We start from the raw sequence: 21,476 nt of genomic DNA, 5'->3' as shown, positions 1-21,476 counted from the left end.
GAAAGAGTAAATACAGCAAAAATAATAGCCCAGCTCACAAAATTCATGTTTAACTTTAATTACAAAATGCAGCAACAGTCTCGGACGTAGCCATATTACAATCGTGTAGCTACAGCAACGTTTCCAGCCAGAATTGATGTCCACAACTCAACCATCGCCATGATTACTATTGGACATCCTTGAAACTACTCTGCTGTCCAAATGGGTAAATCAGTGTAAGAGCTTCGTGTACAAACCTCCTACTGTAAGCTGCCCTAGCATTAAATAAAAGCAACAAACGGCAAACACGAGGCTCTGCTGCAATGCCACCATGACATGCGGTGAACAGGTGCGGCGAACAAAGAGGCCCACACTGAGCTAGATATAGTTTCCCATCTAGTTTTATTGAGCAGGCAGTACAAACCAACAAGACGGAGCAGAAGGTGGGAGGCTCACATCCCCGTGTCGGAGTGTGGAACAGACAGATGTGTTGGCACAAGCTTCACGGAGGCTACGACCTGCCCAGCGTTCGTGAAAATCCACTCTGAAGACATGATGGCAGCAACATTACAGTAAAAAAATTGACAGTTCATTGAAACAATGGGGGGGCTGCTGAAAACTCAGACAGAAATGTGCACTCGTGTTTAGAACTCAAAATGATTCCCAGGATGAACAATTAAAACCTTACAGATGTGTTTTGGGTGCTGCTGTTAACATGACCATGTGCTCTCAGAGGCAACACTGTGCTGGACCAACAGGACGTGACACTGCGGTCCACCACCATGCTGCGTAAATGGGTGGACAGATGGCATCTGTCCTCCGGGTCCCCATCAGAACCCTCACCGTGGGCCCAAAGCCACAAATCAGTAGAATGACAAGTTTTTTCTTTTTTTTTAAAAAAAAAAAAAAAAAAAAAAAAAAGTTTCCCATCTTGAGTGAAGATTCAAGCGCAGGATGAGCTCTCGCTGGTACATGCCACACGCGTACTCTACACACAGCGTCTAACTACTGGTCAACATGATGTTCATGTCACACGCAAGCTGGTCAAGGCAACATACCACCCCTCCTCCTCCCCTTTGCTACACTGGCCCATGGGACCATGACCTCAGGGTGCCGATCGCTCCAGGTGTGGTGCACCTTTGGGTTTGGTTGCCAACGGGGTCACATCGCTGTGAGTCACACTGTGAGACCGCGAGTTAAAAAAAGAAAAAAGGTGAACACAGGTGCTGCTGTGCACCTGGTACAGTTGTTCTGGGGCGGGAAGAGGAAAAAGGGGACGGAGCCTGATCTGGAATGGAGATCCCGACTCAAAGGGGAAACATACAACCGTGATCCTGTGGAACCGCACAACCATTGCCCTTTCAGATTCGCCAACTGTCGGATGACTACGGGACAGACTGCGGTGCAGGAAGAACCAATGCCCGGTGGGGTCAAAGGTCAAACTGCTGCAACCCTTCCATGCCAGTTTGACTAAAGCAGGATTCTCCTTCCCTTCCAAAGAACCACTTCAAACATAAACATCAACACACTGTTTAAAAAAAAAAAAAAAAAAAAAAAAAAAAAAAAAGGTATTTAATATATTAAAATTATATACTGAAAATTATGAGAAACAGAAATCAGGATTATAACTAGCAATTAGTGTGACACCAAGAATCTGTGAAGGGATCTGAGTCCTGTGACTTTTTTCTTTTGAAACGATACATCAAGGTCACTGTTTGTTACGCACGGTAGCGCATCAGGTTTAGCGTCAGGTGTTTTCATACATGTACATATCAGGATATCAATCTATACTTATTACACAATACATTACAGACCTCTGTGGAGTGTAGCTCATAGACAGACAAAGAGAGAGACAGGGGAAGGGTCAAGGGGACACACAGCGAACTTGGGGACGAGGACGGGGCAGGTTCCCTTGGCTGGCCACGTTTAGCAGGACACCTCCATGGTCTGCGGCTGGGCCTGCCCGTCCAGGGAGCCGTCCATCTGGCCGTGGATATGGGCGCGGCTGCCCTCCGCAGAGCTCACGCTGGACGAGGACTGGGTGCGGGAGCGTGACAGACGAGTCATTCCTGCCGTCGCCACTGGGGGCGGAGAGGAGTGAGAAGGAACAAGAAAGGGGTGGTGTGAAATACAAACCTCTCCAGTTACACCACAACTCCAGGGGTGGGAAGAGGCGTTACTGTCAGGGGTCCGCAGGAGGAGGCTGCGTTTATTTCGAAATAAAGTACAAGTGTCAATCTACTGATTCTGAGTTGTTGTTGTTATAACTGTCCTCAAAAATTTTAATACCCGATTATATCTATTAGCATTTCCCCCCCCATCTCAAGTACAACTGAGTTACAAATTTTGCAGAGATACAAACATTTTCCAATTTTATAAAATTTTTGTTGCGGAGTGAACGTGACCTGCGTTTACCCTCCAAACCGACAGATGGCAGTAAAGAGCACCACCACCAGGATGTTGGAATGCCTTAGTTCAACCCACTTCCACAGGGTTTACAGCTCATCTCTGGTGTTCCTCACTGTCGGTCATCAGTAACAAGACGAGGAATGTTCCCAATGTTTATGGTACGAATCGGTCAACAATCAACACTAAACAGGAGTTTGTCTAGACAATGTTTTTATTTCAAATAATTTTATATTGGTTTTAGTTTGAAGTTAATTAAAATAAAGTCTTAAAGTATTCTTAATTTATGATATCTATAGCTGAGACTTTTACAGAATCTAAGCAGCACATTAACCTTTTATTATATGTGACGTGGTACTAAAAGTACAGCCCCGCAGTAAAGGCCTTCACCAGAGAACATGGCAACGCTAATTGGGCATGAACATGCAGGGCTGCTGGCTGCAGAGTGAGGGGAAAACCCACAATAAACAGTGACCGAAACAGCGGAGCACAAAAATGAAGAACGAGAAGCTGGTAAAACAAAAAAACATGAAAATACACAAATGTGCAGCACAGTTAGAGACACGTTCATGCGCACGCACACACACACGCACACGCACGCACAGGATGTGTTCAGAAGTCCCTGTAATGTGTGAACGCCAAACACAGCATGCGGCAAACTTGGGAGATAAGACAGAGAGTGAGAGAGAGATGGTCAGCAAGGGAGGCAGCAGGCAGCCAAGGGCCAGCAGGAGGAAGAGGCGAGGACTTTATAAGCAACCCTGTGGGTACCTGTGTCGTTGTTCAGGTGGCTGAGCTGAACATAGGGGACTGTTAGCACGAACGGAGGAGCAGGAGGGAGGAGAGAAACAGAGAGGAACACACGGAGACATGGAAGACAGTGAGTCAGTCTTCATCTTCATCTCGTCGTCATCCTGTAACACTGAAGATGGGGAGCAGACAGCCACTCTAAGGACAGCTGCTGAGCACAGGCTCTAGGAACTGAGTCTGGACCCCTGGCCTCAATCTCATCCCCTGGGCTGTACAGCTCAGAGGCTGGAAGGAAGTTAGCATCCATTATTCTGTTCTGCACCAAAACTATGTCATGGCCTTTGAAGAAGACATACTGAACTAAAAGGAAAGAAATACACACAGCATCTGGGTTTAATGATTGCCATGGCAACCCAACATCTATCCTCCTCATCTTGTGGTCTCCTCCCAAACAACAGAAAAATCATGATCGTACTCCTGTCTCACTGGGTTTTATCTGCTCCACGGAGCTCCTTGATCGCAGAAAGAAGAACCTGGTGTGGCACTTTCAGAAAGACCACATCCGTTCTGCCCTGCAGTTTGGCGGATTATTGCATCCGGGATTTTCTTTAATGACTACGCCATGTCGGGCGCATGTGTGACCAGGACCTCAACCGTAAGAAGGGAGCCACTCCTGCTTTGTTCCGTCGCACAGCAGAAGCAGCTGGGGTTAAGCAGCGCCATGCCGGAGCGGTCCAGCGCATTCCACAGGGATGCAAGGAGCCTTATCTGCACACACCCGCTGGGGTATTTTCACAGCTTTGCGGCAAAACAAGCCCCCAAAAGTCTATTAATCCTACGTGGGGGATTAAAATACCAGCGGTCCACAGGAGACCACAGCCGCTGCCACCACCCCTGTGTATGGTGTGGAGTGTGACCCCCTGCCGTCACAGTGTGTGATGCAGCCATGTGAAGTGGGGGGAGGGAAGGACTGCGACACCTTCACTCTCCTCTATAGTTTCACTTAATTTTAAAATGAGCAAGAAATCCAAAGGATGATTCCTCAGTTGAACCACCTTTTGTTCGTGCAGTATTGGAACACTGTATAAATGTTCTCATGCTGCGGTGGTACGCCGTTCTTCAGAGAACTGCGTTACTGTTTTAACTTCGCCTTTCTCCAATTGAGCATTTCGGCAGGATGAGAAGGGATTAGCAGAAGAGCAAGAGGAGAAACAAAGCTTGCCGCTGCTCCATGCTCTGTATTTGTCCCAAGCATGCGTTCCAAGGCTGGAGACGAGAACAGAACCTCCTGCTGGCTGCATGTGAGCGGTGTCCAGGAGGGACTGAGACACAGTCCAACAATCTGCCAAATTGTTTAGTCTCCTATTGGAGACTAAACGGGACAAATGCAATTCTTGACTTGGGTACCAGTTTCTAGAAAGAACCACCTTGGCACAGTACAGCGTGGGATCCAATCACATATGGATTTTTCTACCTTCTCTATGGGATAATATTTGTACACCAGGTGGTGTGGTATAACCTCGCCATCAAAGGACCCGGGTTGAAATCACACTTCCTGCTGTAGTACCCTTGATCAGGGATATACAGGTAGAATCAAAATGGCCTCCAAAGTACACCATTTTCTATAGTTCTATATCCATGTTGAGGTGAATGAGCGGCTCCCCCCCCCCCGACCCCCCACCCACTCACCCACAGCCGTTATACAGAAACGCTCAGACTTTGTCCTGGAAACAGGACCTTCAAACTGGTACAGTTGTGCACTTTCCTCATTATGAACTCCTCCAGCTCAGCTCATGTATCTGGTTGTTTCTTTATTTCCGCAAATGCACTCATTTTAACTCATCTGTTTACATTTATTAATTTACCAAACACATTTCTCTAAGGCAACTTACAGCGATAGATACATTAAATTTTACATTTATTTATTTAGCAGATGCTTTTTTTCCCAAAGCAACTTCCAACAAACTCTATGTAGTGTTATCAGCCCACACACATTCACCGTGGTGACTTACACTGCTAGATACACTTCTTACAATGGGTCACTCATCCATACATCAGTGGAACCTGAACAGCATGTCTTCGGACTGTGGGAGGAAACCAGAGCACCCGGAGGAAACCCACACAGACACGGGGAGAACATGTAAACTCCACACAGACTGAGCAGGGATCAAACCCGTCCTCTTGCACCACCCAGGCGCTGTGACACAGCAGTGTGCCAACCCACAAATAACCAGATTTAGACCGATTTACCCATTTATGAAGCAGGGTAACTTACTGTATCAAGTAACATGATTAAGGGTACTACAGCAGGAAGTGGGATTTGAACCTGAGGCCTTTGACTGCAAAGTGATACCTCTAACCACTGTGCTATGATGCAGTTCAACTCCTCACCTCCTCTCAGAACTGCACTCACACACTGTACTTTGTTCTTTGTTCCCATTTTTTCGTCTTTTCATCTTTCAGATGTTAAGATGTGCCTGGTGAAAGAATGAAAGACGTCTCTTTTCTTGAAGTGTGTGGAAAAAAATTTGAAGCAATGCATTACAGGAAGAACCCACACTGTCTGTAGAATACACAGCTCCTGCTCCTTCACCTGTGAGTGACAGGGTGGCGGGGGTCACACCGATAGGCAGGAAGTGGCGTTTGGTTGCCTGGGAACTGATCCCATTTCCCCCGGTGTTGTGCGTGATCTGAGAGACAAGCGCGATGCGTTTTCAGAGCACTGGCCTCCCCGGATGGTGCGGGACAAAGACCCGCTTGGGCTGTGGTTGCTAGTGCGCTCACGATCGGGGCTAACCAGTGAGCGTGAAACAGGCAGCTCTTTAGCACCGTCCAGCCTTGTGCGTGATATCAATGGGCGGATAAAGCAGAGACGGATCCAAAACTGGTCTTTCTCTTTGAAATTCCGTGAAAACAGCCCTTAGGAGGAACTTTAAATCAAACTGCTGTCGTTCTCACACACACACACACACACACACACACACACACACACACACACACACACACAGCAAAAATGCACGCAGGCTTGGGTGTGTGTTTGACAGAGACGGGTTAGCAGTTACCGGGCGACAGATTGGAAATATCGATGATCTGTCCAAAGAGAACTTCAGGAAGACAAAACACTCAGAGAGAAAAAGAACAGGGGGGAAAAAAATGAAACAAACAGACCTCCAAGACCCCAAGATCAAGACCTTCACAGACGGTGCCAACAAGAACAAAAAACAGACAGTGGCACCACCAACACATTCCGCACACCACTGACACCTGTCTAGAGGAGAAGGACATGTGCTGTACTCACTGTAGCCCATCCCCTGGACAAAGTACTTGAAGGCTTCAGCAAGCTTGCCAGGCTGTGGGAGAGAGGAAGCGAACAAGTCAGGACCAGCAGGGGGCCTAGTGGTTAAAGAACTGGGTTTGTTACTGAGACAGTGTGCTTAAGGCTCAGAAGGGGGCCTGCTGTTGTGCCCTTGAAACAGATTACTTCACCAAATGCATCTGGCACTACAAACTAGGGTCTTCTGGGCTCATGTATACTGGATAAGGACCGGGTCAACAGGGAGTCGAGACTCCTAGAGCCACTGGTTAAAGAAATGTGCCACTTCTCCATCTCGTAATGCACAAGGACTTCAAAAGGCTGGATTAGCAGTGCGGTGGGGTGTCGTGGCCCCCGCAGCAGAGTCGTCGCAGCTAATCCGCGTCCATGGCTACCTCCCCTAGAGTGGATTTCACAGCAAAACTTCACAGGTGGTTTTAGTGTGGACCACACTAATTCAAATATTTAAAAAAAAAACAAAAAAAAAACCATTTTTAGTTTTACATTTTTCTTTAGCTGACATTTCTCCAAAGCAACTCACAGTGACTCTTTACAGCAGGTTCAATTTTACTGTATTGATTCAGGGTAAGTACCTTGATGAAGGGTACAAGGGAAGTGGGATTCAAACCTGGGTCTTTGACTGCAAGGTGACAGTTCTAGCCACTATACTATCTGCTGGCCCCAAAACAAAAACAACATCTGAAAAGTCTAGATGAAATAACGCTTCGCAAGGGCACCGATAATGGATCCACACACTTGCGAGTGGCCATGTGTGTACTGTCTGACCCTGTACACTTGCGATAATCTCAGTGGTTAACAACAACAACAACAACAATAATAATTTCTTATTATTATTTAAAAACTCCAGGGTTTGATGACTTGTGGTGCACATTAACTCATCGGTGGACTTATATCTAAGTGAGAGAAGGCACATGACGGAAAAGTTTCTCACCTGGACAACCTGAGGCAGACCCCCGCAGTCAGCCATCTGCAGAGGGGCAAAGAGGGTAGGTGAGCCGTACACACACGCAACAGTACACACATCTACATGTAAATAGAAAACACCGAAGAAATAATGTATTCATTTCTCACAGTCTTTGCTTTATAGATGTGAATTTTCCACCATTAATTTATACAGAGAAATAATGCACATCTTGTATAAACTACCCCTCAGCTTACAGACACTACTGGGACCTGATGTGCATTCCTAATTTGTTCTGCTTTTAATGCTGAAGTCAGAGTCAAGGAAGGTTAAATACACAGGTGCTCCTGAATCTATGTGTTATGTTCTATAAAAACATTTAACACAAAGAATACATTGAAAGACTTAAAATATTTTTACTTGTTATACTTATTACATGTATTTTATTAACGATTTCTATTAAAATTATAGTTAATATTAAATGACAAAATAAAATCATGTTATGACAGCCCTATTTCTGGGATGCTGCTTATTGCCATCTATCAGTTGAGATGGTAAAATAGTCATGCAGAGGGACATTGTAGGAAACAGGCAAGTAAAGAAAATGCCATTAAAACATAAAGCTAAAATGTAGCTTAAAAAACTGAAATTCAAGCATCTGTAACAGGAGGTGCCGGTGTACTTAAAAATGGGCAGTTTAAACATCTTCTTCAGGGAATACACTTCACCTTCAGCAGCGTAGTTTTCATGGGGTTTAACCTGGAGTTGCACTCAACCTGCATGGAGGAAAACCAAAGTGTAAGATAAAGCGGTTCTTACAGCTTGTACTGACAGCTTTCTTCTGGGGTTCTGGAGAAGAGCCCAGGTTCAGCTTCATGACATGGTGTCATTGTGCGCTTCACGGAACATGATGTGGGGTTACGATACCAGACCACATACGTGCTTTTGGATTCTAACCGAATTCTCAAAGCACGAGTCACCACAGCAATTTATTCCTAACACTGACTCTACACTTGGTCACGTCAGAGCACTAGAGGAACATAGTGGACAGCCCCATGGAAGCACCGTCAGAATAAACCTTCAATATTTATAGGTCAAAGGTCAAGCCAGACCCCCTAACATTCAACAAATTATTCAAGACACTGATTTTTCATTTGGAAGGAGAAGATCAACAAGGAGAACAATAAAAGGTGATACCTACCACAGCCTCAACTGCCGGGGACGTATCTCCAACAACCAACAGAGCGGGACACCTGTAGTGGGACAGGAAAGAGTCCAGCATCATGAAGGGGTGGGCCTAAGAGTAGGAGTGCGACAAGATGAAAATCCAAAGATACAGCAGAAACTCACGTCAGGGTTTTCACCGTGTTCTCATTCAGTCCAGGGATGGGCCTCTCAATCTCCAGATCATGACGGCTGCCAATCATACCAAGTTACCATCACCCAACTCTGTCCTAGGACTGTTTGACCAATCAGTGCCTTTTCCGCATCCCTCTCCTTCCCCTGCCTCATCCCAACCTACCTATTGTAGGAAGTGCAGAAGAGACTGAGGTTGTCCTGGTTGATGTCCTGCGCGATGTGCAGGCGGTAGGTCTGGATCAGCTCCTTGTTCTCAGTCAGCTCATCCTACGAAAGGCAGAGAGAAGAACCGGGCCATGACAGTAGTTCAAGGATGGACCCTGGGCCTAATGCCAGACGTAACCCTCTATGGGCCTTACAGCATTACTCCAGACCTAACTGGAAGGTTCTTAAGCGCCATTAGTTAGGTAAGGTTCTCTACCCTGGGAGCAGATCATATGTACAGCTTGCCTCCATGTGCAAAAAACTAATCCGGGATTCCAGGATCAGTGGGAAACATACACCTCAAAGTGCCTTATGTAGTATGTTGAAATATTTTTGTTCCAAATACTATGTATGCACTCCCCATGTGGGAGAAGGGAGAGATAAAGATATTTTGGCTGTCAGATCCAGAGGAAGACTCAGACACCAATCTCTTTTTTTTTCCCCATTTGAAGGAGACTGTACATACAAACAACCTGTGGGAAATTAATTAAGATGAATAAAATATCTGTGAATTAACTGTGTTTTAAGCATAAATAAATAAGCAAACATTAACGTGAAGTGTGGTTGTGACCTCACGGGGTGTTCGGTACTCACTGTGCTGAAGTGGTGAGCCATCACTATGTCCACCAGGTTGCTCGTCCACCCAGAGAGCTGAACACACAAACCACAGCAGATTCTTAGGTTACTGCTTTTACATTAGCCTGCTAGCTTAGCACACCTCCTGACTTTATTGGGTACAATAACTGGTAGAGACTGGTGGTGGTAGGGTAATGTTGTGGAGAAAGTGAAATTTGTAGTGAAAATAAGTGAAAATTGTACATTAGTGATAGGCAATGCGGGCAGGAGACACATCAAGACGGGCAGCGAAATCATTCTGTGGTTTGCATGCTGATGAAAATGTGGTCGAGAAAGACCTGAGGTACAAACTCAATAGGTGAGGCGACTAAGGAGCAAAAACAGAACGACCAGAGATGGAAGGTCAAAGGTGGAGATGGAAGATTGAAGACTGAAGACAGAAGCAAGAGGAGACCTATATGATGCGCTCGGGTTCCTATGCCATAAAAGATAGGGCAGCACACAACACAGTGAATCAGGATGCAGACCTGTACCCTCCTGTGATACCCTCAAGCACAGTGTGTAACGACTGTTTCCTCATTAAAAAATAACACAACTGTACAGAAATTGCACTGTAAATGAGTCATGATAAACATATTTCCATAAAAACAAAAATCAATTTTCACCTATTTAAAGGGGTTAAAATCAGTCCTTTAAAGGGAGAAGAAAACAGACCCACCTTGGAGGCAGCCCAGTCAATCCAGCCCTCGGCACATGGGTCTATGTTGATCAGAACCAGTCCCTCCACCAGGCTGGGCTGGTCCAGCTGTGAACACGATGGGCCTCGAGTTACTGCCTTACACACCCTGACCCCAACCCCAGCACCACCCTGTACACCATCCAATACTCCATTTACTATATAACACAAAACCCACCCTGTAACCTTATGTTGTACCTTGTCTGCATCTCACCCCACTTCACCCACTGCCTCAGCCTCTGATAAACACCCTACAGCAGTTTGTAGCTGATACCCTGATGCTAGACAGAAAACCCCAACAGATAGGCAGAGAGCTTCCCTCCTCCCACCGTGCCTTCTGGGTTCATCTTTTTACCCACTCGGCTTTGTTAATCACCATGTTTCGTTAAATGTACCGAATTCTCCAATAGGAGAGAGATAAAACCTATTTTGGGAATCAGACCGAAAGACAATGAGGCCATGGCTCCTGGGAGAGAGCCACTGCGACACACTGCTCCGTCTGTCTGTGCTGCTCCCCCGTGCCTGTTTCAGCAGCCTCCTCCTCACCAGGACACTTTCACAACAACCTCTCCCCCAAAGGACAGGGAGGAAGAGGGGATGTTTTGTTTGTGTGCGCGTGGGGTAGTTGCAGGAGGCTGAGCAAAGCATGCTGAAACCAGTAACAAAGCATTTCCCAAGACAGTACAGTGGCTCCTATCTGTCTACCCAGAGGAGTGTGATGGGAAGGGGGGGGCACCCTGGGAAGTCTGATCAGCCTGATCAATCCCTACAGTCAACAAAAGTGCTTGCTTGTCCTACTCACAAGCAGTCCAAAACTGAAAGTCTGCAGGTTCTCACTTTTGGCCCGATATGTTGAAATTTCCATTTACATTTATTCATTTAGCAGGCGCTTTTCTACAAAGTGACATAGATCGCAGTGAAAATACTATTTGTGCATTACATTAAAAGAAAGAGAGACAGCTGCAGACGTGATTCTTTCCACTTGATGCACTGATGTTCAAAAAAATGAACTGTGTCTGTCCCTCGGCCTCTTATTATGTCTCCTCCTGTTTAATATTAGTCATTTGGCAGATGATCTTACCCAGTATGTGTAGTATTTATTATAATGTAGGTATTATTACACCCATCAGTGCAGTATTACTGTAGAAAACATACAGCAGGTGTCATTAGTGTAATTACTATTGTAGCCATGATAAAAAGAGCATTATTCTCTTTAAGAGACCAGGCGCTGAGGACAGATTTGAGCTGAATCCATTGTTGACTGTTACGTTTATAGCAAGGGAAACCTTTATTCCCTGCTGCTAAAGGGGGTGTAAAGATAGAGTCCTTGTGCCGGGGCAGGGGACTTACTGCAAATTTGGTCAGGATGTAGGCACCGGCTCCGACTCCAATCCCAATGACTGTGCTCAACCTGCATTACACAGGGAACGAGGTCAAACAAAAAATAAATTTAAAAATTCCCTGCTGAATAAACGGGTTAATTAGTGCAAGTAGCTTAGTGTACAAACCTAATTAGCATTTTAAGACACCTGGAAGCATCAGATTAACTAAGAAACTAGCTATCATCACAAGACAACCTATGATGCATTAAAATTATCTAAAGGTAATTCTCCTGTATCATGACAAAACATATTAACCACCCCCAACTATGACGTACACAAATTAATAGTAACAACAACTTTGCTATATGTACACAAAATACAATTGGTTCCTTGTCAACGGTCGTTAGGAATTATTGAAGACAAAAACATTATGTGGTTTATTAATTCATTTTAAAATGCATTTTTTCCACATTATCCATTTTCAAAAATTTCAGTCTTCTAGCCACTCACACACTCCTGGCCAATCAATGGCTGTAAAGATCACCCAAAAGGAACAGCAACTTTTGGCTGCCTTAATTCTGCTCTCACCCAAAGTGTTTACAGCTCAGCAGTGGTGTTCCTGAGTGCACACAGGGCTCAGGGATAAACTGGAGTTTGATGAGATGACATTTCATTTCCTGTTTAATGTTAACATAGCTCAAAGTTAATAAAAATGTAAAAAATGTGTGCTCCCAACTATGTCAGTAACATGAGGGGCCAATTAATGAGCTAGTGCAAACTACCCAGCAATAAACTAAGAAAATACTCCTGCACTGCAGGAGCACAGCAGTTTGGCACACAAATGCCCCACCCTCCTGTTAATGGAGGCATGTCCTACATTTTGGAACTGTGCCAGTATTACAGATGGATCATCCAGCAGGCTGCCTGAGGTTATAGCGAGGTGAGGTGTGAGGGTTCGGTGTATATGCCCCCCAGCTTGCAGCACACATGTCGTCCCCTCCCAGTGAAACAGGAGGCACAGGGGGATGGAAGGAGGATAATCCTCCTGCAGGTGGACAAGGGATGAGCAAGGAGCTTGGACACGCCCACCACTGCAGAGACCCGCCCTGGAGCAGATGGACCGCCGTGGGTCTTCCTGCGCACGAGATGACAAGGACACTGCGGAGAGTACGGCCCAAGGCTCGCTTACTTCAGATGAGTCAGCACGGAAGGCAGCATCTCGGCGAGCTCATCCATAGTGGGGTACCGGTACCTTCAGACACACACATGCAGACACAGACACACAGGTAAGTTTCTTAAGACAATAAAGATTAATATGGGACATGAATGTATTTGTATGTAAGTCTGTGTGATGTGTTGGGAGTGTAAATATCGCACCCGGTGGGGAACGGGGGCGCTGCTTCCTGCTGTCCGGGGGCATCTACATGGACCACAGCGAAGTGCTGCGTAATCTCCTGCATGTCCTCAAAGTTGAACAGCGTGTTGAAGCAGGACTTGTCTGTGGAGATCAACACAGGACACATGAAACATTGATGCAATAAAACCAAGAAAACAAGAAGTACCATCCAGCTGAAAGGGTTCAGGTTGTGAGGCAGTGAAGGAACCTGGACTGTAGCCCTTAAGAGTTATCTTCTTGTACCTTTGAGAAGGTACTTTAAGAACTGAAACATTCTGGATTATTTATTATTTATTTGTTTAAGTCAAACACTTATCTCCAGGGTGACTCAATATTAAACTACTTTACTCATTTGCCCATTTCTGCCCATTTCAGGGGGTGCGGTGGCGCAGTGGGTTTGGCCGGGTCCCACTCTCTGGCAGGTCTGGGGTTCAAGTCCTGCTTGGAATGCCTTGCAACGGACTGGCATCCTATCCTGGGTGTGTCCCCTCCCCCTCCAGCCTTGTGCCCTCTGTTGCCGGGTTAGACTCCGGTTCGCCGCGACCCCGCCCGGGACAAGCAGTTTCAGACAATGTGAGTATGCGTGCGTACATAGCATCAGCAAATCTCCGTCTCTGTCTTCCTGTTGTGAGGCCAGCGATTAAAATTGCACTAAAATTGAAACTCAAAATGTGAAACAGAAATAGTAATGTGGTAGCTCCTTAGTGAAACTAAAAATCTAAATACTGCAGGACAGTTGGGTCAAATGTGCATCATGCGACTGGTCCTGAAGCTCTGGTTCTGCTCACCCAGGCCCCGTGGCCCCCTGGGAGAAATACAGTAAAGGCTTTCAGAGAGCAAATCAGTGAAGTGACTGGAGGAAGGCTGTGCTCAATGAGCCCTGATGACCGCCTCCTCCAGTAACCTTCCACTGCAGAGGTGCATTTGGTGGAGAGCCGAGGGAGGCAGGAGAGCAGAGAAGATCAGAGAAGATCAATACCTGTCCAGGAGAACGACGAAAGGCTGGATGCTCTGCTGCCTCAGCCACACGCACACACACCCAAGGCGCACTCAACACGGTATTAACCAAAGCTGACTGCCACAAAGACATACTGCACGGGCTCAGAGATCGTAGTTTAAAGGGGACGGGGCTGAGCCTATCCAAGTTTTGATCACCCACCAACTTTAGCTCCCCCCTCTGCACCGACCAGAGTTGATAAGAGGAAATGCCTTCAGAAACAGCACATCTGTGCCACACTGATGCCCTCTATTCTGAAGGAGCCTCATAGTCAAACCCTGCACCTTTCAGAGTCAACCGTTGCAGTCCTATGTAATAATCCAGCCTGCTTTCGCTCACCTCTCCATTTCATTATTTATTCATTTGTTTGACGAATGATGCTTTTATCCGAAGTGACGCAGACGGCCCGCAGTGCAAGGCATTTATCCATTTTTAACAGCTGTATATTTTTACCAGACCGATTTGCGTCGTACTCTTCGCCCAAGGGTGCAGCAGTGGCTCTTCTCCTGCAATCAGAGCTGACAGCTGTTGAGCTCTGGGCCCACTGGTCACCCAGCAAAGGACCTCCTGCGCCCAGTAAGGGAGAGCTACCTGCGAGCTCTCGTCTCTTACAGCAATGGGGACACTGGGTACTTACGGTTGAGCCCGATGTCATGGTAGGTGAGGATGACCGGCCGGTTACCCCTAGGGACCCCTCGCATGGTCACATGCAGCACACCGTGAGGAGTCTCGATGTCATGCTCCTGTATCCAGTCAGAAACAGGAACGGAGGGGGTTAGGTGTAAGGCCTCTGCAGTGGCACTTAGTAAGAAGTGACATCACACCTGACCCAAAATAATGCACGTGCAGTTTGGGGAAATGTGGGAATATGTAATATACTCTGGTAGAGGATAATTTGCAAGAAAACCTTAAGTTTCCTCTCTCCGTTCTCTTAGAATTTTGAGAAATTTAATGTGAAATAACCAGGCAGAAATGCAGTAACACAACGATGTGCTGGCTTCAGTCCAGCAGCACACACTGTTTCTCACACAGGCACACATTCAGAGCTGCACTCTTACTCCAAACACCCATCACAGCTGTCGGGGTAAAGACGTGTGACATGGACCCGCCTAACTGTGACAGCATTATAAATTCAGCGCTTCCAGAAGAATGACTGCGCAGAACCCATTTCCTGCTGCCACTAATGCACACGTGTGGGAGGAGAGAGGGGTGGCAGGGGTGTGGAGGGGCCACCTACCGCCTGCTGGAAGACCCCTCATCAATTTAATATAAAACCTCTTAAATCCTCAGTCTTCACACACTGCACGGGCCTGCGGACAGACATACTACAGAGTCTGAGACATCCCATCGGGACTTTCACACTGCAGCTGCATTTTTCTTCCATCTGTCCATCCAGTCCAGATCCTATCCTGGAAGCATTAGGGGTGACACACACACTACCAGGAAATTCAGAGACCAGTTCACCCGAAACACATCTCTGGTCTGTAAGAGGAAAGTCACACAAATGTGGGAAGAACATACAAACTCCACAGTCCCAGAGCCACATTCAAACCCACATCTGAATCCACAACCCAGGTGCTGTATGTCACCAGTGCTACCCTCTATGCCATTGTGCCACCCTCTAAATCATTGTTATTAACCATTATTTATCTAACACTTTGCTCCAACACTTCAAATGTGAGGTTTGTATGCTGAGCTCCTTACACTCACCGATTTACCCATGAATACAGCAGGGTAATTTTTACTTTATCTATTCAGGGTATACACCTTGATCAAGAGTACCATAGCAGCGTGCCTCCTCAGCATGAGGCAAAGGCACTAGAGAACCAGGAACGTGTGAGTGACACACGTTATAGTGTCACACAGGAGTGACCGAGAGAGAGACCATGAACATCCAGAACACAAGCTGGCACAGGCTGTCACGCCACATCCCCAACACGGGTCCCCAACATGCGTGTCCCAGCCACACCACACACTTTATTTCTGACTCACTCAAGACGACGGGGATACTCACTCATTTTTACTGAGATCAATCATCCATCTGATTAGTTAACTGCTCACAGGTCATGAACAAAATGTAATCAAATATTAACTGACTAATGAACTAACTAACAGAACCCCCATCAAAAGTAGAACTATGTCATCGGATCAGATCTGAACAACGGAACAATTCAGCTGCAGGAACACAGTAACCAGGAACGAGAGAACATGGTAACATTGCGTCCAGAATTCTTTCAATCTGCATTAAGTGAGAGAAGCACAGGGAGTAAAGTTACTGCCTCTGGACCCAACAGATGTCTGTTCCCATCCACATTTCTTCTGTGATACCCCTGTCAAGGTACTAACCCTGAACTGATACAGTAAAAATTACCCTGCAGTATAAATAAGTAAACCAGCAGCATAAGCAGCTTAACAGTGCAAGTCCCTGTGGAGAAAAGCATCAAATAAATAAATGTAAACTTAAACACCACAGTAATGTGGGGCCTGTCGAGTCCAGATGGTGGGAGTGGGACCGGACCCCACAGTAAAACGGAAAAGAGTGGAACCACAGTCATGATGAGGGTCAAGATCCATCACAGAGACAGACAGAAACAGGAGACGAAACACACACGCACACGCACACGCACACAGGTGTGACCTGCAAGGTTAAGGGGAGCACAAATAAAACATATTTGTGAGACTATGATATAGCAACATGTACGCAACTTTTAGACAGACTGAGAAAACACACGAGCATGAGCGCGCACGTGCGCACACACACAACACACACACGAACAGACACTGCATCACCCTGGCTGAGCTGCTCTCCTTTCGTCATCGCTCTCCTCTTTTGGGCTCTGAAGGAGATTCAAGGACAAATGGAGCCAGTCGCACACAACTGTTAGGTAGATAGGGGAGTGCATTCATGGGTGGGCTGGGAGGAGACCAAAATGAGAGGTGTGTGTGAGAGAGACATTTACATTTATCTAATACTTTTCTCCAAAGCAAGTTACAATTATTTACCCATTTATACAGCTGGGTAATATTTTTTACTGCAGCAATTTATGGTTAAGCACCTTGCTCAAAAGGTACAACCGCTTGAAGGTGGGAATCAAACCTGTGACCTTTGAGTCCAATGGCAGTAGCTCTAACCATTATGCTACCAGCTGACCCTATAGAGCGAGGGAGTGGCAGACATAGAACACAACCATGTACAGAAGAGAACTAATCATCAACCTTTGATTTAACGTGAGATCACTATGAATGCCCATTTCCAGATCTCAATCAGGTAGCCCTAACCCAACCAAGTTCAACCATAACTAACCATAACCATCCAAACCCAACTGTAACCAGACCATAATCATGCCAACTCAACCGTAACGGAAGCGAACTTTAACCTGCTCATCCTAAATCAACCCAACCAAATCCTCACCACTCATAATCCTAACCCAACACTAAATCAGCTGCAACATATCGGTAACCTAACCCAACCTAAAGGCATTATTCAGAAAAGGTCCAGCTGATCCGGGGTCAGTGTGTTTACCAGACACCCTTGTCTCAATGCAGAAGTACACACACACACACACACACACACACACACACACACGGCACTGAATCTCCATATGAAAGCCAAGAGGCAGTTACAATGGTTGCTAATCTTTACCCTCCTCCGGAGGATGGGGGTTGGGGGATGGCATTCAGCACGTCCTCCCAGAAGGCCGAATGAACAGGACAAGCACATAGGGAGATAAACAAGCACCGCCGGGCAGTATCTTTGAGTGGGGGACCTGCAGCACCTGCCAAAAGGGGGGGGGGGGGGGGGGTTCTGCAGAAGGCGGAGCCCACCTAGAGTACTGGAGCCTTACGCTCTTCCGCACCCAGGGTTCAGAGTCGCCCACACGGCATACACACACACACACAATCTATGCGGTCAGTACGGCTGCTGCGGTCACCCTGCTGAAGGACGAGCCCCACCCGCATCATTGGTGCCCTCGACGTGGAGGTTACAGAGATACAGCCGCCAACCCCACCCCCGATACACATGAGCGTGTGTGCGTGTGTGCGCATAACAAAAGCCTCTATCTGCTTCGATGGGTTTGCAGGCCTGGGTGAACGGACTGTCCGCATCACAGCGCGGCACACACGCTCGTTAGAGAGAGCCCGGGGGGCGTCAGCACTCACCGCCTCAGCAGCGCCGCAGTCTACAGGCTGCAGGTCCAGCACGGTGGCCATGTCTCAAGGCCGAGTGGGACGGACAGAGGAGAGGACAGCAGACAGGAGGAGAAGAAACAGCAGGAAAGGAGAGGAGAGAAAGGAGAGGAGAGGCAGCACCGCAAGCCAGGAGCTCACGAATGAGCTGCTGGGGGGTGAGTGGTCAGGCAGTCCCACCCGAGGAAGGGGTGGGGAGAGAGAGAGAAGGCGGGCGAGAGAGAGCAAGAGAGAGTGGGGGAGGGAGGGAGGGCGGGCGGCAGGCAGGCAGAAAGACACAGAGTGTGTGAATATGACATAGAGAGAGAGAGAGAGAAAAAAAAAAAAAAAAAATCAATGGGAAGGGGGGGAGCAGGAACCGAGTCACTACATGCTTGGTAACCACAGTGCATCTCCCAACATTGGGTTCCAGGGCAGGTGGGCTTGCGCCGAGGACGGACAGGTTTTGTTACCTTAAGGTATGGTGAAAACCAGAAAGGTACTCAGAGGAGGGGGAGTCCTTGAACCTCGTGGGAGGGTAAAAATCTCTAAAATGAAATGTGTAACAGAGAACGTGGTGCGCTTGGGGCAGTTGGATGGTCTGCGTTAGTCAATATGTAAATTACAACACTGTCATGATTTGATACACTGGTGCAACATAGAGCTGGGCCCCCCGACCCCCACCAGAGTGGAACGTTGGACAGAAACTTCTCTGACAGAAAACTACATTACCCTCAATACATCACTTCTGTAGCACTGCATCCCTATAGTATGGGCCATACAAGTAGACTGTCCTTTGACATCCTTAAAGAAGAGCTGTCCCCATGATTGCAGAAGCAGAGAGACTCCACACACACACACACACACACACACACACACACAAATATGCTGTATATGTACAAATGAGTGAATGTGCAACCTGTGAAAATCAGTGCAGTTAAGAGCATCATCTTGAGCACCACATGATGTGCTCTACCAGCCATGGCAACTGCCTCTCCGGTACAGAGCCTCAAGGTCCCCCTCGCACCCCTGACTGGGGAGGGTGCCACCAGGGTGAGCCAGCAGACGGCACAGCCCCGCAGACCTTTCAGCACACCTCAATGGGATGGAAGGGCCACATCCAGCTCTTTCAGGAACCAGGAAGTGAGGAGGTCCAAACCCAGTCCCTTTTATAATCACACAGCTACACTTGTGACCTTCAGCGTTCATCAACGCTGACCGCTACACTTAATTCAACACAGAGAACACTACTGAAGTCCAAGGTTGCTGGTCAAGGTTATGAAAGGCCAATCAGAAGACAGTTTGAAGGCAGGGAATACATTTCTACCTGTACAGATCACACGCCCAATACGCTGCTCTCCGGGGGCAAACCTGGCACAGTCTGGCTGCTCCGACATTTCAAGCAGTCAACATCAAAAGAGCGATCAATCAAAGCCAGTCATGAACTCCCTGACCCCCTCCGGCAGCTCCCAGAATGCACCTGGGCCGAGGTGACATCACTTTCCGAACATGAACTCTCCTAGCGCGCGTATGGAGAGAACAAGTGTGACCCAGTGACATACTGCTGTGTCCACACTGCAAACACAAAGGAACAGAGCAGACTATAACTGCGACCCTGAGACGTGCAATGCACTGAAGCAATGAAAGGGGGCGCTGTGTGCAGTGGTTCTTTCTGCTCTGTGGTGTTCCGGCACATTCTTACGTAGTTTCAGGCCCAATTTTGCGCATACTGAAGAGTGCGCATGTGTGTGAGAGAGAGAGAGAGAGAGAGAGAGAGAGAGAGAGAGAGAGAGAGAGAGAGAGAGGGGTTCATGTGCACAGCGAGTTTCTCCGCCATGAAGCACAGAGCAGCTGGCTGCGGTGGTCCTTTCTGGACCTCCTGGGACGCCATCAGGGAGTCAGCGCTTCTGTAATGAAGGAGCGTTCTGCCGCAGTCCAGTCCAGGAGCCGGGTGCCTGGCCAGCACCATGAGCGCGATTTCTCAAAGGTACAATATCAGGGCCCATCATCAGACATTAGGCTCTGAAAAATAAGCTTTATACGGACTCATTGCGTTTACAACATTTTCCAGTTTATCCCTTTGTTTTTAATAACAGTTTCTTTACGTCCACTGTTTCAAATTTCAGTTTGTAGCAGATCAAAACTGACCTGTGTTTACTGGCCCAACTGATGGATGGCAGTAAAGAGCACAGACAGATTAGTGGTGCAGGACCTCTAATTCAACTCACTTCCAGTGTTTACAGGTGATAGTTGGTGATCAGTCACAACATGAGGGTGTTCCACTTGTTTATGGGATAAATCTATCCAAAACCAATAGTCAGCACTGGATAGGAGTTTGTGGCGATGTGTACTGTCTTTTTTTTTTTTAAATTTAGTTTTAATTTTACTGTACCTTGCAGCTGATTAAAAAAACAGTAAAATGTCCCGAGATATAACCCTAGAAAACAGATAATTTTTGAATAATTACATCAGAACCTAGTCTGTAAATAATATCTGAATTAATCTTTTATTGATTATGAATTTGTTAATGTGATGCCACAGTTGCAAACAAAACAAATAAACTAATTTCCAGTCCCAGTTGTGTGTGTGAGCTGATGAGACAGGGTGTTAACTTACTGCCAGTGTATTATGCTGCTTTGGATAAAAGCATTGCTTAAGAAAATAAATGCCGCAATACATTGTTAATGGTTCTTTTACAAATAAATATATAAAAGATCTAATTGACTCAATGATGTTACTGCTACAAACATTACGATAAATTGATTCACTAACAGTACATGAAATGCCATGCATATTTAACAATCGGCTTGGCAGTGGCATTCTCCACTGTAAGTGTGTGCCTACTGCGTCCTCTACTGGGCAAAACCCACAGTTACAACACAAAAACAACAGACAACCACGTTCTGCAAGCTATGACTAGTGTGAAACCACGCTGTCAATAATTATCACCTCCTCACTCCATCAAGAGGACGACTCAAATAATGATCGACTGTAAGAGAGAACTGAGCACCTGGAAAAACCCATCTTGGTAGCAGGACACCTGTAAACCTAATACTGACAGTATTTCTATTATTAGTATTATTATTACTGACTGTCTTACTACCCAGAGCTAACTAAACTTCTTTGTAAATTCACACAACAGGATATTTTCACTACTGTAAAGCAGGGTAAGGACCTCACTCAGATGTACAAGAGCTAGAGCAGAGATTTGACCCAGGAACTTTCAGGATACTAGTCCATTTCCTTTGCCTCTATGCCCCCTGCTGCCTTAGAGCACACAGAAGATGTTTGTGGTTCCTAATTTATTATAGAAGCTACAAACTGTACTGAGGTCATTTCAGTATCTGGT

The 21,476-nt window shown here is 46.6% G+C and overlaps 1 protein-coding gene across 4 annotated transcripts in view; it reads right to left on the bottom strand.

Moving 5' to 3' along the window:
• Window positions 1-364: 364 nt before the first annotated feature.
• LOC108930819 (protein NDRG3-like) overlaps window positions 365-21,476 on the bottom strand; it is a 30,421-nt gene continuing 9,309 nt past the window's right edge. For 2 of the 4 annotated variants that reach the window (XM_018746233.2, XM_018746234.2), the window contains exons 4-17: window positions 14,598-14,703; window positions 12,945-13,065; window positions 12,757-12,819; window positions 11,596-11,656; window positions 10,228-10,314; window positions 9,528-9,584; window positions 8,893-8,996; window positions 8,721-8,786; window positions 8,572-8,623; window positions 8,099-8,146; window positions 7,401-7,436; window positions 6,434-6,485; window positions 3,157-3,195; window positions 365-2,060 (exon numbers count right to left, since the gene is read on the bottom strand). In XM_018746233.2, coding sequence (XP_018601749.1) covers window positions 1,906-2,060; window positions 3,157-3,195; window positions 6,434-6,485; window positions 7,401-7,436; window positions 8,099-8,146; window positions 8,572-8,623; window positions 8,721-8,786; window positions 8,893-8,996; window positions 9,528-9,584; window positions 10,228-10,314; window positions 11,596-11,656; window positions 12,757-12,819; window positions 12,945-13,065; window positions 14,598-14,703 — 1,047 coding nt within the window. In that variant the 3' untranslated portion in view covers window positions 365-1,905. Of the gene's footprint in view, window positions 2,061-3,156; window positions 3,196-6,433; window positions 6,486-7,400; window positions 7,437-8,098; window positions 8,147-8,571; window positions 8,624-8,720; window positions 8,787-8,892; window positions 8,997-9,527; window positions 9,585-10,227; window positions 10,315-11,595; window positions 11,657-12,756; window positions 12,820-12,944; window positions 13,066-14,597; window positions 14,704-18,121; window positions 18,375-21,476 lie in introns of those variants that run through there. The other 2 variants (XM_018746236.2, XM_018746235.2) reach the window with 2 other exon arrangements.

The sequence above is a fragment of the Scleropages formosus genome, chromosome 5 (genome assembly GCF_900964775.1).
Source record: "Scleropages formosus chromosome 5, fSclFor1.1, whole genome shotgun sequence".
Classification (NCBI taxonomy): Eukaryota; Metazoa; Chordata; class Actinopteri; order Osteoglossiformes; family Osteoglossidae; genus Scleropages; species Scleropages formosus.
Note: the sequence above shows the minus strand (reverse complement) of the source record. Positions and strands in the feature narration are given on the sequence as shown.